Source organism: Trachemys scripta, chromosome 12 (genome assembly GCF_013100865.1).
Source record: "Trachemys scripta elegans isolate TJP31775 chromosome 12, CAS_Tse_1.0, whole genome shotgun sequence".
NCBI lineage: Eukaryota > Metazoa > Chordata > Testudines > Emydidae > Trachemys > Trachemys scripta.
In genome coordinates this window covers 13774324-13789435 of record NC_048309.1, presented here as the reverse complement: position 1 = coordinate 13789435, position 15112 = coordinate 13774324, and the positions used below count along the sequence as shown (strand labels likewise).

The 15112-nt window shown below is 42.9% G+C and overlaps 1 protein-coding gene across 9 annotated transcripts in view; it reads right to left on the bottom strand.

The window, feature by feature from the left end:
* Window positions 1-11494, bottom strand: part of BCAS1 (brain enriched myelin associated protein 1) — a 92106-nt gene extending 80612 nt beyond the window's left edge. For 2 of the 9 annotated variants that reach the window (XM_034786942.1, XM_034786949.1), the window contains exons 1-3: window positions 11345-11493; window positions 4664-4745; window positions 4020-4104 (exon numbers count right to left, since the gene is read on the bottom strand). In XM_034786942.1, the coding sequence (XP_034642833.1) occupies window positions 4020-4104; window positions 4664-4735 (157 nt within the window). In that variant the 5' untranslated portion in view covers window positions 4736-4745; window positions 11345-11493. Of the gene's footprint in view, window positions 1-4019; window positions 4105-4663; window positions 4746-10605; window positions 10731-11344 lie in introns of all 9 variants that reach the window. The other 7 variants (XM_034786947.1, XM_034786951.1, XM_034786943.1 and 4 more) reach the window with 6 other exon arrangements.
* Between the last annotated feature and the right edge of the window lie 3618 nt (window positions 11495-15112).

The following is a 15112-nucleotide window of genomic DNA, read 5'->3' as shown; positions in this document are numbered from 1 at the left end:
GACTAGATGACCTCCTGAGGTCTCTTCCAACCCTAATATTCTATGATTCTATGAAAACAGGCTTTGGTCTTGCAGTGTAGATGTGACTGAATCCTTGGTTAACCATATTTCCAAACCATGCTACAGTCCTGATTGTCACAGATATAGTTATGCTGTGTTGTTGTAACTGTGTCGGTCCCAGGATATTAGAGAAACAAAGTGGGTGAGGTAATATCTTTTATTGGACCAACTCAAAATATATTACCCCACCTGGTCTCTCACATATGTAGCGATGTAAATTAAGATTTCACTTCTGTGTACTGTACCTTTAAATTTCTAGACATCTAATGAAAGCAGCTGCCATTTTATGTTTTGTTCAGGAGCAGCCTATTACACAGGAAAGACACAAACTGTGTTCTCCTGGAGAATTTACTTTATTTAATAACTAAGTGTATGGGTGATCTCTGTAAATAAATAACACTGTTAAAGTGCCAGTCAGTGGGACAATTCAGGATCATGGTTAGGTGACCTCTACATGGCAAAACAGATCCATGTCTTAATCAGGTCTGGGGGACAGTCATGTTATTACTACTTTCCCCAACACATTCTGTGTCTGTACTGTAGATAGCATCAAAAACAATCAATTTACTAGTTTACTGGCCTTTTACCCACTAACATCTCCTGTGTTAAGGGTGTTAGGACTTGTAAACGTCTTGCCTCAACTTATTGCTTGTACTAATATACAAATGTAAAAGAAAGGAGGTTCTAATAGTTTTTTCTCCCCACAAATAACTAATGATTTTTCAAGTCAAAACAATATCCCAAGAGTAGCCAAGAACATAATCAGGAATCAGAAAATTAGTCATGAATGTTTAGTAGCACATGAGCATATGCAACATTCTTACCATGACACTTATTAAAATTGTTATAGATCAAGCCAGAGACATAGATTAATAAAAATGCATATTGGATGTGTTTTCTGTCTGGAACACAAAAGTCAGGGCTCTAGAGGCTCACCTCCAAGCCTGAGTTTGCACATTCCCACCCCCTGTATTTTAGAATAAGCAAAGTGATTTATTTGCAATCAGTGTGCTGATTTTTCTCCAATTAAGTAAAATTTGTATTAACTTTTGGAGCCCTGACTTTTGTTTTCCAGACAGAAAACTCATCCAACGTGCGAGATTGTACTTGATTTTACCCAAAAGTTGAGAGATGATAAAAGGGAATGTTTACATGTTTTTTATTGAAATTCCTAAGGAACATTCATTTGGTTTCTAAACCTTCCTCTCATTTAACACCACTTTATTTTGGGACCTTGTAATAGGGTGCTGGCCAGGAGGTCCTGAGCCAGGCCCCAGTTAGCCCAGCTCCAATTAAGAAGCATTAATTGGGGCTGGCTGAGTATGCCACACCTAACTGCTAGAAGGGAAGCACCTGTGGGCCTCGTTAGCCAGGGGCTATATAGGGCTGCAGGAAGGAAGGGGGAGAGGAGAAAAGAAAGGGAGGAGCGGAGCGGAGCCGAGCCGAGCCAAGCCAAAGACTGTGTATCCCTGCTGGCTGGAGAAGCTATCTGTCCCCCAGGTTACTGGTTTGATGCATACTGTAAAGTGAAGGTGGTGGGAACTGACAATGAAAATAAAAAACACTGGTGATTGCACTCAGAAGAGGTCTCTGGCTGATTTGTTGTGAGGGCAAGCGTAGGCCTTGTTACAAACCTAAATCATTTATATATACTAATAACCTCATGTCTTGGTAGCTGTGCAATATCATGCACCTTGTCCTCCCTTACATCCCAGTTTTGTTAGCAATCTAGAAATATGTCTTAAATCCTGAAACTCTAACAATGTGTGTGTATGTTGGTAGACCAGAATATAGTCACTCTGAGCAGATTAAGGTCCAGATCACTGGAGCTAGATTGATTTATACTAGCTGAAGATCTGGCATGAAACTCCCTCTTCCCCCCCGCATCTGATTTCTTTGCCCTGATCTTACATACACTCTTAATGAAGATCAAAATAATCAACCTGTATAACTCAATAGCAAACAAGTCAATATTATCACAGGTCTGCAATATTTTTTCAGCTCATTTCACTGGCCTCTATCCTCTATCAATATCAGGTGCATCCTAACTTTCAAGGTTTTCCATGATTCTGCCACACCTATGTTGACACTACCATTAGAGTTCAGCTGGCAATTTTAGAATAAACTTTTAAATTCAAGGCATTTTATTGGCATAGTTTTTATTTATAAAAAAAATTTGGCTCATCATACATTTACAGTCATTGTAACATACATGTAAAGATGTATTAGATGTATGTTACAATGACTGTAAATGTATGATGAGCCAATTCTTGAGCAACCCTGAGCACCTTCAACCTCCACTGAAGAATACTTTTGGCAAAGTGGCACAGAGACACAGAATAGGCAAACATTTTATTTCCTGTAAGTCTGATTCTATTAGAAATGGTGGGATAGGAGCACTTCAAACACTCTAATGTGTTTCCCCATTCTTCCAACCCAGCTGGGGTGGGGGTGTCTACCCCACACAAGGCTTGAGTAGGAAAAAAGGGCCAATTAACCCCATGATAGGCTGCAGCTGGAGGAGAGTCAGGACTGATAAGGCCTAATGGCTGATGAAGCTGAGCTGGGCTAAGTACAAAGAGGAAGTTTGTAGTAGTAGGAGACTGTAGGGAGGAACTCTGGATAGAAGGGGAGTTGGAAAGAGAAGAGGAGGAGTCCTAGGGAATGTCGAATGCAGATTCTCTAGCCACAGGGAGTAGAGAAAGCTCCAATAGTAGCCCAAGGGGGAGAGGGGCTGAAGAAAGATAGGACGGAGCCCAGGGAAAGAGCAACAGGGTTTAAGATTTCATACATTGTAGTTGCTAGACATAGGGTCCCTGAGATGGAACCTGAAGTAAAGGATAGGCCTAGTTCCCCTACCAGCCACTGGGGAAGTGGCACAGTCTAGGCAGTAGAGTAGAAGACTGCCGGTTGTCCAGTGGGACATTGAGACCTTGGAAGGGGAGAACTATAGTGACCGGGCAAGAGGGCCAAGCCATGAAGTGGGAGCAATGTAGTCTGGAAAGTGAGAGAGAGAGAGAGAGAGAGAGAGACACCACGTGGCAAGCAACCAAAGGAGAGGGCATCAGATTTGTCGAGAGCTAGTCCCCAGGTAAGTCCCTAGGAGACACTCCAGCAGTGAGTAGTAAACCTCCTGACACTATCTACCATCTATTCTGTTGCTTGCAGGAAGCTTTTGCTCCCATCAACATGTTACATGTTCTCCTCCGTTCCATTTGGTGACACATCTTCCCATCATGTACCCATAATCTCAGAACATCTCTAAGGGGTGGATTCATCCCTTCACTGGGTGGGTGCAAGCACTGGGACAGAGAAAAGGTAGTTTGGGCCTCTCTTCCGGAGCTTGCAAGGGTTGGTGGAGCCTTCGGGGCTGCCCTCACTTGTACCCCTTGCTGCAATGGCTCTTATGGAGCTATACCGGGGCACAAAATACTTGGGAAGTAAGCTGTCCCAGCCACACTGCTTCTCACCCCCATAATTCATTTCCTTCCTTGTTTGCCCCACCTACACCAACTCCAGTCCATCCTCAGTCCACCCCCGAACACCCCCTGCACCTTGGGCTCAGGCAGAGACATAGAGTGTCCCTGTCCCAGGTCTTTACACCTGTGCTTAACCCCTTTGTGCCAGCCTGGGACAATGATTAATCGGGTCCTAAATATTCAGTCTACTGTATAGCTCTTTATAGTTCAGGTGGAATTTGCAGCTGCAAACACCTAATCTGATTAAACAAACAGCTTAACGAGAGTATTTGAATTAGCTGCTCTCTTTGCTATCTAATCTTTTGAAAGGCCTAAGCTTTGAAAACCACAAGCGCTGATTCACAAGTCTGAGCTGACAGGAGTTAATCTTTTCATCTGACACTAAACATTGCTTCTTATTGCTTCAGCTTTAACCTTGTATCTTCCTAGCTGCTAGCAAAAGCAGAGTGGATGTGACACTCTTCCCTTTCCAGTACATACCTTTATCGTTTTCAGAAGAAACAGTCTGTACAACCTGAATTGTGACAGGTCCATTTTTAGCACCAGTAGGAGGTTCAGACACAACCTGAAACATCAAATAATATATTGTTCAGTTGCATGCCTTAGAATAAACATTTGCATTAATTTGCACGCACCAGTGTAGCAGAAGATACCTGGTAATGATTTTTAAAGTGTTTAAGTGACTTGGAAGCCTAAGTCCCATTTTCAAATTTACTTAGAACCTTAGAAACTGAGTGGAGCAATGCTTAAATATCTTTAGAAATCTGGGTTTTCATACCTAAGACCCAGATTTTAAGGCATTTAGGCACCTAAATTATGGAATTTATTGCTTTGTTGTTCCCATCAAAGGGGACAGGAGTGAAATTCTCAATGAAGTCAATAGGGGTTTCCCCATTGACATCAATGGGGACAAGATTGCACTTCAAAATTCTGGTATCCGTGCATCCTTTCCTCCCATACTATACACATGAGAACAGGGAATCCAGAATCCAGCCCTTAATATAGAAAGGTTGTATACAATAAGGGTGGAATTTTCAAAAGCAGAAAAGGGAGTTAGGCACCCAAATTCTTGTCCATTCTTATTAAGGTAACAGTAGCCAAGGAACGTTAGATTTCTCGGTTACCTGATAATTCTCTGTTGTACACACATTATCTTGGTCTTCAGCTTCTTCTTGAACAGTCAAATTATTTCCCATATTTGCTGTGCTATGGAGAAAAACAGTTTATTAATACAAAGTCGATGCATGCCTGTGAAGGAATCTATCAAATTAAGACAAGGCAACTGACCACAGGTTTTTACAGGCACCTTAGAATTCCCGGAAAGTCCCATCTGCTTTGCAGAAAGTTGCTTCTTTATTACATCACTGTCTCTTTGATGCTACAGGCCTCATTATTTGGATACAGCCACCCCTACTGACAACTGCTCACCAAAAAGGGGGGAGATTCACATACATTTCTGGCTTCTTCACAAAGTTTAGTTGCAGCTGACACATGGGTTGCTTGTTAAGACTATATGAACTGTTAAGATGTGTGAAACAAGAGCACAGAGCGTGTGTCTGCTAGCAGGAAAGAAGGCATAGGGCATGCAGGGAATTGGTCACTATTAAGACAAAAGGCAAAACACTATGAGAACACTAGTACTGAAACAACCAGGGGATGGGAGAAATTATACCAGCAGCTTTCACACAAAGGGCAATTAAAAGGGGAAAAAAGCATGCATCTAGGCATTTTGAAAATCTGGCTCTTGTCAGAGGAATGGTGTGTGCAGTATGGCAAATCCTACAGTTCTTCCCCCATTCCTCCCGGACAGCCTCACATGCCTTGCCAATGGCATATAGAGGGTATAAAGGCACCAGATGGTGTCAAGGAGAGAATTCCCCTGGCACAAGAGCAGTGTAGACCCACTTGCAGCTCCAAATGTTGGGGTCATGTCCAGGTGGGGTAGTTTAGTTAGGTAATAAGTTTAATTCATTAAGGACCAGATCCAACACTTATAGAAGTCAATGAAGAGACTCCTATTGACTTCACTGGGCTTTAGGTCAGGCCTTAGATGACTGGGTTAGGCATAGGCAGTAAGTTTGAGTTAATCAGCAAGGTCTCTCTTTGACTGTGTTATATCATCTGAACTTTCCAGGTCTTTAGACTGTAAGCTATTCAGGGCAAGGAACTGCAGCTTGCTTGGCACAATGGGCCCAAAACAAAACCCACTGAAATCAATAGAAAGGTTCCTATTGTCTTTCATGGGCTTGGGCTCAGGGCCTACATGCTGTCCAAGCTAAATAAACAAAAAGAAAAGAGCCTGGACCAGACCTTAAAACAGGACACTCTGGAGTATTTTAGGATTGTTCAGTTCTACAGTCATTGGCCAATTTAGTAGTTCATTCCACTTCATCCCATTCCATCTATTAAATGATGGTATCTGAGTGCCGCACAGAAATAAACAAAGCAATCTTAGGCCCAAATTGTCAAACATGGCAGGCAGTTCCATGTTTCCCTCTTTGAAAATGTGGGATCCAGTTTATTATTTTAGTTAAGCAATAAGAACCAAATTTTGCTCTCACTTACCCCCACATGACCCTGGTCATGTTGCACAGATATACCTCTGAAGAGAGATTTTTCTAGGTGTTTTAATTAGACCATCATTAAATATTCAAGAGGGAGGAAATCCAGGGGTTGTTAAACCTTGTTGGTCAGACTTTGGTTCTGCAAAACTTGTTCAGAAAAAGGTCTCCCTGTAGCTGAAGCCACCAAGGTTGGAGGTTCAAATAATTGGTTATAGGTAGGTCCCAAATTCAGCTTAGAGGGGCCAAAACCAGGGATAGTTTTGCTAAACCTCATCAAGTCGGTTTTTTTCCCCCAGGGATGGTTCAGAACTGGTTCCTTTTGTATGCAAACTCCCAAATTTGGTGAGATTATGGCTGAGCCTCTCTTTCGCATCCCCCTGGTTACTGTGCTCTGTTAAAGGCCTGATACTGGACTGAAGTGAACATTGAAATAATCCCATTGATTTCAGTCCATAAACAGAGCTGATATATTGACTTCAATAAGAGTACCTGTGTGAGTACAGATTGTAGCACTGAGCCCTGACTTCAGACTGCAGAGAAGTTTTACAAGAGGTTTATCTTTTCAGCTGATATTTCAACTATACATCAGAACTTTTGACTTATTGTGGAAAACAGCCAACATTTCCCCATGGATGTATAATGGCCCCTTGCCCTTGTTGGGTAGTTCTGTTGCCTAGCAACAAAGTAGCATGCTATCTGGAGATTAAAAAAGGGTTTCAAATCCTACTGCTTAATCTCAGTGGGGAAATTCAGGGTCTAGTTGAATCTGAAGAATTTATTTCTGTTATCCATGCACAATGTTACCAGGTTTACCTGCTCACACATGCAGACTATACAATTTACACAGTGTAAGCAATATTTGCAAACGATGTGTGTCACTTCCCTCGTATGCATTAGGTGTAACATACGTGCATTTGAAAGAAAAAGAACACAGTATCTAGTTATTTTCACAAGAGTCTGGGGTCTGACTGTAATCTCACTTGCACCAGTTTGATATCAGTACAACTTTAATGATTTCAATTGCAGCTGCGTGGTATATTACTGAGATCAGAATCTGGTCTCAGAACTTTACGTTCGTACATAGAATTAAATTGATAAATTTGATTGAAAAAATATAATTCCAGCTGAAATAAAACATCTTTTGTTATTAATCATGTATATTACTTAGTGCCTCAGGGCCAACCCAAAATGGGGCCCCGTTGTGACAGGCACTGTACAGAGTAGCAGGCAATCAAAATAACATTCACACTGAAATTCAAGAAATCCTCAGAGCTGCCTATCTCATAGAAACCCAAAAGAGGTAAAAGCTCATTTGAAAGCTGCTTTTGATAAAAGTCTGGGATTAACTTGTTACCTCATTGGCTTGGATGATGTTGAAAATACTCACACAAAAAGCCAGAGAAAATTCCATCATGTGAGTGTTTGTGATATTATCCATTCAGACTTATCTCAGGTCACAGCAATTGGTCATTATTATGCATTACTAATGGCTGCTCTACAGTCTAAGCGGAAATGTGGTTACTGAAAAAAATTAAGTAATGAGTCTCTTGCAATTACTATCTGGGTACAAAATGACATTGCCTGGAGTCAAGTCATGACTCTGATTCTCCAATATTGCTTTAAAAAAAACCCCAACAAAACATACATGTTGCTGATATTCAAGAAAAAGCGATATTTAAGCGAAAGGTCACTGCCACCTCTAGACAAACCTAAGCATCAGTAGAAATGATTATATTAACAACACGTATACATATAACTATGCTAAACCAGCATCACTTACATTTGCCACAACGGTCTGGTACAGACTCGTGGTTGCCTCCCTCCTGTAATCCTGTCATTATGTTTAGATATCACTGTAGCAAAGATTGGTATGACAGATTTTCAGCACCCACATTTGGAGCCAGATTTTCAAAAGAGCTCAGTTCTTATTGAGGCACTTAAATGAAATGGCCAAGTTGTTTTGTTTTTTTCCTCAGAAGTGCTCAGCATCCCGCAGCTCCCATTTTTAGGACTTTTGTTCATCATAGCAAACCTACTTCTCCAGCTTTGAAGCCTTTGCAAGCATACATACTGCCCACTGACTTCACTCTAGATTGCCAAACAGCAGCATACAACTAGGTTGCCAGTCCCAGAAGATGCTACAGCCCCAAGATGCATGCTGTCAAACTCAAGGTTTCACAAAGAGCTGCTGCATTTTTTCAAATATCCAAATATTTCCATCACCTAGCAGGGTAGGTTGCCTCCAGGAGGATGGTTAGGTCTATTATCGAAATAGTTAAGTCAGCTATGCAATTCAAATCAAAGCTGAATTTCTCCAAGTGCAAGGCGACTAGAATCAGGGCCCCATTTAGGGACCATTTCTCTTCTCCTAAGCTATTTCCCAAGGAAAGCGCTTGTTTGGCAGGATCTTTTTGCACACATCTAGTCAGAATGGATAACATCTTCCCAGGAGGCTATTCCAGCTCAGATGACAGAAGCAGAACTCAGTTTAAGGCAGACCCTCTCATTTTTAAGGCTGGTTAGCAAAAGAGCTGAAGCCCAGCTCCATTAACAAAATGTGAGTGCATAATATGCGCACAAGTAATTGGTGCAAACCGTGACTGACTGCCGACTTGGCTGGTTAGAGGTCAAGCGGCCATTTGTGCATGCAAATAAGTTATTTGCACATGCAATTTCAGTAAATGCACAAATTAGGCATGAAAATGCACACACTAGTTTACACGTGCCTATGAGGGAAAACCTCACAATGGCAATTAGGAGCATTATGAATCCCTACTTCCCTCAGGACAGGCTGAGCACCATGTAATAAGCAGTTGGGCCAGTCTGCTACTGCAGCACATTACCTACAAGCACAGTACAATCCCATATAACGACATTAAGGTGGAACCCCCTCTTTCTCCAGGCCAGTGGTGTGCTGATTTGATGGGTTGCTGGGTGGAGGATGTGCACATGGCTGCATTCTTTGCTATATTTGTTCTCCGGACTTTACTCTCCAAGGCTGTCATGCCAGCAACTTTCAGCACCAGCAAACTTACTTAGACCAGTGTTTTTGAACTTGGGTTGCCTAAAGTTAGGCTCCTGAATCCATTTAGACACCTACATAAAAGCTCATCTAAATGCATGCCTTTCAAAGGTGCTAAGCAGCTGCACTTCACATTGATTTAAGTGAATTGAAAGTGCTCAGTACCATTCAGGGACTTTAAGCAGAGTATAGGCGATGTTTTGGTGCTGAATTAACTGAATGCCTGAAGCCTCAGATGTACTTTTCTTTAAATTCTATGATCATCTGTAAGTTTTCTTGTAAGCAGAATCTGATCTTGTCAGTCGCTGTCTGAGAGCCGTTCTCTAACTATGGACACTTTTTCCCTCAGAGCTCCCAGTTGGGTTCTCCTCATGTCTTCAATCAGATTTCACATGTTAGTAGTGCATCGCTTTTTATTTATTATATATTATATATTATAGTTATTTCTACTGTGGTAGCACCTAAGACCCCTAGCCATGGACCAGGACCACATTGTGCTAGGCGCTGTACAAATACAGAACAAAAAGATGGTCCCTGCCCCAAAGAGCTCGCATCTTTCAGATACAGGCATGCAGGCAAAGCATGATTCCACATGAGATTTGCTAGCAAACTTCTCCCAGACCTAGGTTGTTGTGGGGGGGTGAGTATTGATTTTTTGTAGAGAGAGACACCATCATGGAAATCAAGTTGTAAAATAAAGTCCTTGCCATGGGGTGGAGGGAGTATAAAGGTAAATTTGCCATCAGCCTGGAGGTTTCTTTTAAGAGGATACAGATTTTTATATCAAGTTGCAACTGTAACCTGCAGGAGGATCAATCAAGCCTGGAGAATAGGAATGTAGTCGAACTGGATTTAAAAGGAACGCACGCTATTAACATCCAAGTCAGACACAACCCACAAACAGTTCCTCTTCTGAACTGTTTTTCACCTCTTCTACTGGGAATAGGGAAAAGAAATCCCAAAAGAAATATGTGAGTTTTTTTTTAACCATAGCATTTTCCACAAGGGAGAAATTCAGTCCTTGTGTGGCTCTCTATGTAAAGGTGAATGTCATCCTTCCTTCCCCCACCATCCAAAAATCATAGGTTTGGTTCTGCTGTGTGTATATGTGGTTTTGCAGAGTAAAGATTGAGAAAGTAATAAATAAAAAGTGATCTCTTGCCCGTGCTGTGTGAAACCAGTCTGAAACTGACCCGTTAAATGCCATTTATTGACCAATCTAAGATTATTACAGCAAGCTGCGTCATATGGCATTCCATAATACAGGAAAGTACACAGTGAGCTCAGGCATTCAGTTAATTCAGCAGTGAAGCGGCCCATATGCTTTGCTTAAAATCTCTTTACAATCAATCAGGCTCAGTTCTCTTTTTTAACTATGTTCTGTGCCTAAGGAACAGCGAGTTTTGCTGCTGATCTGAGCCATATGCAACCAAGGAAGGACTAGGGCTGGGGCAGGGCCTTCAGAAAACCCCCTTCCTACCTTCACAGAAGTCATCCAGCTCTCAGTCACCCTTTGCAGAAGATAGCTGGGACAGGAGTTGGGTTCTGAGGTGGGAAGGGAAACAGGACTCTTGAACTTCAGCTAAGGAAGGAGAGTTTATCCACCTTACACGGAACGGAAGGGACGGGACGGGACAAGGGAGGAATGAAATTACTCACTCTAAACAAACAAGAACCACCCTAGAACAATTCAAACAGCAACAAAGCTGTGGTCACCCATTCAGAAAGTGCAAAATTAAAGTCCTTAAGGTTTCACATTCAATCTTTGCAAGACAGGAGTGCATTGCAAGACATGCATTAATCAAACGGGAAGGGTAAACTATAGATAAGACGGGCATTTACAGTCACACCTCTGGCTCTCATGGGAAATCTTACCAGGGAAATGACAGTTCAATAAGTACCAAGAAGGGTTTAATAGTCCCATGCAATTTGGTAAGAATCTCTCTTGGAAAGTCTGTTTCCTTTTGTCTTTCTGTCAATTTGCACTAAGCATCAGGTAGAAAATGCTAATGCACAGCAAAAAAAACCAAAAACAAAACAACCCTACACCAGCCACGTTGAAGAATAAACAAACCAACACACAGCTTTGCAGCTGCATACTTGGCAGAAGTTCACGTGAGAACAGACAGATCTAGGCTGAATCGTGGGGTAGAAATGGTACGCTATGAAAACAACAGCACAGCTCAAGATACAGGTGAAATCATAGCAGTGTAAGTTACCTTGTACAGGTTCTTGCCAAAGAGTCCCACGACCACTGAGCCAACCTGGAGCTGTTCAGGTGGAGGTGCTGCCGTCCCTTAGCAAACAGCTGCCAGCAGTGGCTTGTTGTGCCTTTAGTAATCTGCTGTCAGAACGCTTACTAACACTAGGTGCAAATATACAGAGGGGTGGAGTGCGCTACTCCACCAGCCCTGTCAAACTATTTTCTGTTCCTGGACTTTAGGGACACTCAAACCTGTTCAGTTACATCCATTTGCTTCATTTTTTTCCCCTGCTGAGTTCTTACACTGGGCTGTCCCAGCAACAATAAATTCTCTCTCCTCCTGGGAATAACAACTGTTTGCTGAACACTATTTAAAAAAAGCACAATTCTCCCTCACATTGGCAAAATAGACCAAGTGAAAATTATTCACTGCTTTTCTGTTCAGGGTATATGAGATGGATCTTAAATTTCCATCTGGAAAGTGCAATCATATTTAGCAATTTAAAGCATTGTGAAATATTAACTATTTAATCCTTATGATGCTCTTAGGTAGGTATTCCTATTTCATATATAGACTTTGGGACAGGGACTGTCTTTTTGTTCTGGGTTTGTACAGGGCTGAGCACAATGGGGTACTGGAGCATGACTGAGTCTCTGTGGTGCTCCCACAAAATAAGTATTTCCTGTTTTACAGATGGGGAAAGTGGAACACACAGAAGTGAAAAGAGTCACACAAGGACACACAGCCAGGCAGTTTCAGAGCTGGGATTAGAACTCAGAGGTTTCAGTTTCTCGGCCCCACACACAGAGTATTAGACCATGTCGCTTCACTTAAGCAACAGTGTAAAACCAGGAGCTTCATGCTTCTTCAAGCCGTGGTGGTGTGACATACAATGTGAAAATTATCTTAAGTTATTACTGGAGTGTCATGTGGGAGGGTTCCCGGAGGTTGTCTCTCACACTCCCTCTGCAGCTCTGTCAGGATAGCACAGATAACCTATCAGTTTCAAGTGTTCAACTCTATTAATCAGCTTGCTTCTAGCACTGCAGTGTCTGTGCAATACCTGATCTCAGAACTCAGCTAAATTAGAAAGCTAATGCATGCCATACATTTCTTTCCACATCCCATCTTGCTCATTTCCCCTTTATTATTATTCTTGATACAGGAAGAGACCCCTGGTTTAACTGCTGTGGTATCCTGTCCCCAAGAGTGTCAATGCCAGAGGCTTCATCCACCAGAAAACCACACAAGTAAAAATCCCACATAACTGTGTAATATACCATTGGTCCAGGTCTATGGGAGTGAATAGGAACACATCCTGATCCCTGTTGGCAAGGGCGACTCTATATATTTTGCCTCCCCAAGCACAGCAGTCAGGGAGCCTTTGGCGGCATGCCTGCGGGAGGTCCGCTGGTCTCGCGGCTTTGGCGTACCCGCCGCTGAATTACTACCGAAGCCGCGGGACTGGCAGACCTCCCGCAGGCATGCTGCCAAAGGCTCCCTGACTGCCGCCCCCACAGCGACCGGCAGGCCATCCCCCGTGGCTTGCTGCCCCAGGAACGCGCTTGATGAGCTGGTGCCTGGAGCCTGCTGGTGATCAACCCATACCATGAAGCATGTGGATTATCATTTCACCACAGCTAATGTCACTTCAGGTGCTGTTTTTGTTAAAAAACAACATTTTTTTTTAGCTTTTTATAACCTTGCTAGGCTATTTGCCCAAATAACACTGTACAGCTTGGGCTCACAACCCCACAGAGAGCAACATTTGATTGTTGTGGCCACAGCCAACTGTCAAAAGAAAGGTTTTCACTGGACAGCAATTTGGAAACTGCTTATGCAGAAGTGAATGGTAAATTGAATGCAAAGTTACAGTATAAACCAACTGCCAAATTCTAGTTACATCCATTAGAACCTGTCAGTCTCTGTTTGCTTCACTTGGTCTCCATTGGCTTTAGTGGGATGACCATTAGCCCCAGGAACCTGGCTACTTATGAAACCTCGCTGGGAAGCTTGAACCCCCAGAGGCCCTCGGGTTTTTTCGCCTTCCTCTGCAGAGTGGGGCACGGGCCACTTGCTGGAAAATTCTCTGCACCTTGAAGTCTTTAAACCATGATTTGAGGACTTCAATGGCTCAGACATAGGTTTACAGGAGTGGGTGGGTGAGCTTCTCTGGCCTGTGTTGTGCAGGAGGTCAGACTAGATGATCATAATGGTCCCTTCTGACCTTAAAGTCTATGATTCTAATTGAAAAATTTCAATTAGCACGTGCTGTATGGCTCTCTGAACTTGCCCTATATTATCAAAGAGCCACTAGGTATAATTTAACATTTATTAAGTTGGGCAGGAAGTGTATTGTCCATTCTGGGAGAAATGCCACAAGTTGGAGTTGTTTTCCCTGTTCTGAAACAGAATGAAGATAAACATTTTGAAATTTCCCATAAAACAATTCTGGGGAAAAAACTAAAATGTTTTCTTTCAATAAAATTAAAATGCTTTGCTCCACTTGGACATCTGTCATTTTTATAATACAAATTTTTTAAACAAAAAAAAAAAAACTGTTTTGAAATGAAAAACAAAACTTCTGTTCCAAAAATGTTGAAACTGAATGTTTTGACATTAAAACACTTCATGATTTTTTTTCTAAAATGGGGAGAAACACACATCAAAATTGACATTTCCACAAAGTGTTTTGCTTTTGACAAATTGGCAGTATGATGGAAAAATGTTGTCAAATTTCTGAGCAACAGTAACATTTATTCCCTGATTTAAAATCTAGGACAGGGGTGGGCAAACCTTTTGGCCCAAGGGCCACATCTGGGTATGGAAATTGTATGGCGGGCCATGAATGCTCACAAAATTGGGGTTTGGGGTGCAGGAGGAGATGAGGGCTCCGGCTGGGGATGCGGGCTCTGGGGTGGGGCCAGAAATGAGGTGTTCAGGGTGCGGGAGGGTGCTCCGGGCTGGGACCGAGGGGTTTGGAGGGTGGGAGGGGGATCAGGGCTGGGGCAGGGGGTTGGGGCATGGGCAGGTGTCAGGGGTGCAGGCTCTAGGTGGCGCTTACCTCAAGCAGCTGCCAGAAGCAATGGCATGTCCCCCCTCTGGTTCTTAGGCAGAGGCGCAGCCAGGCGGTTCTGCGCACTGCCCTGTCCACAGGCACCATCCCTGCAGCTCCCATTGGCCATGGTTCCCGGCCAATGGGAGCTGCAGGGGCAGAATCTGGAGCCCCCTGGCTGCCCCTACACATAGGAGCCGGAGTAGGGACATGCTACTGCTTCCAGGAGCTGCACGGAGTAGGGCAAGCTCCTGACTCCCCTCCCTGGCTGGCAAGCCCCAGACCCTGCTCCCCAGCGGGAGCTTGAGGGCCAAATTAAAACGTCTGGAGGGCCGGATGCAGCCCCCAGGACATAGTTTGCCCGCATCTGATCTAGGATCTTACCTTGCAATCATTTTCTTAGTTTTTAAGACTACTTTTTACTCTATCTTTACTCTATCTTGACTCAGGCAAGTCTCAGTTAATAGATTGTCTGAGTAAGCACTGAGATGAAGCAAAGCAAGGACCCCGGATTTCCACACCACAGTCCTTTTCAGAATTCACTATATGTTATCCAAAAAATAATGTTGACTGTCATCTGCATCATCATGTATAGTACACTGAGACAAAACCAGTCCCTGTCTCTCTGTGAATAAGCAGGACATTTTTGGTATTCAGCCTCTAACCCATGGTATTTACACTATAGGCTGTTTGCTTTCTTTTATTTACCAAAGGATTTTCTTTTCACC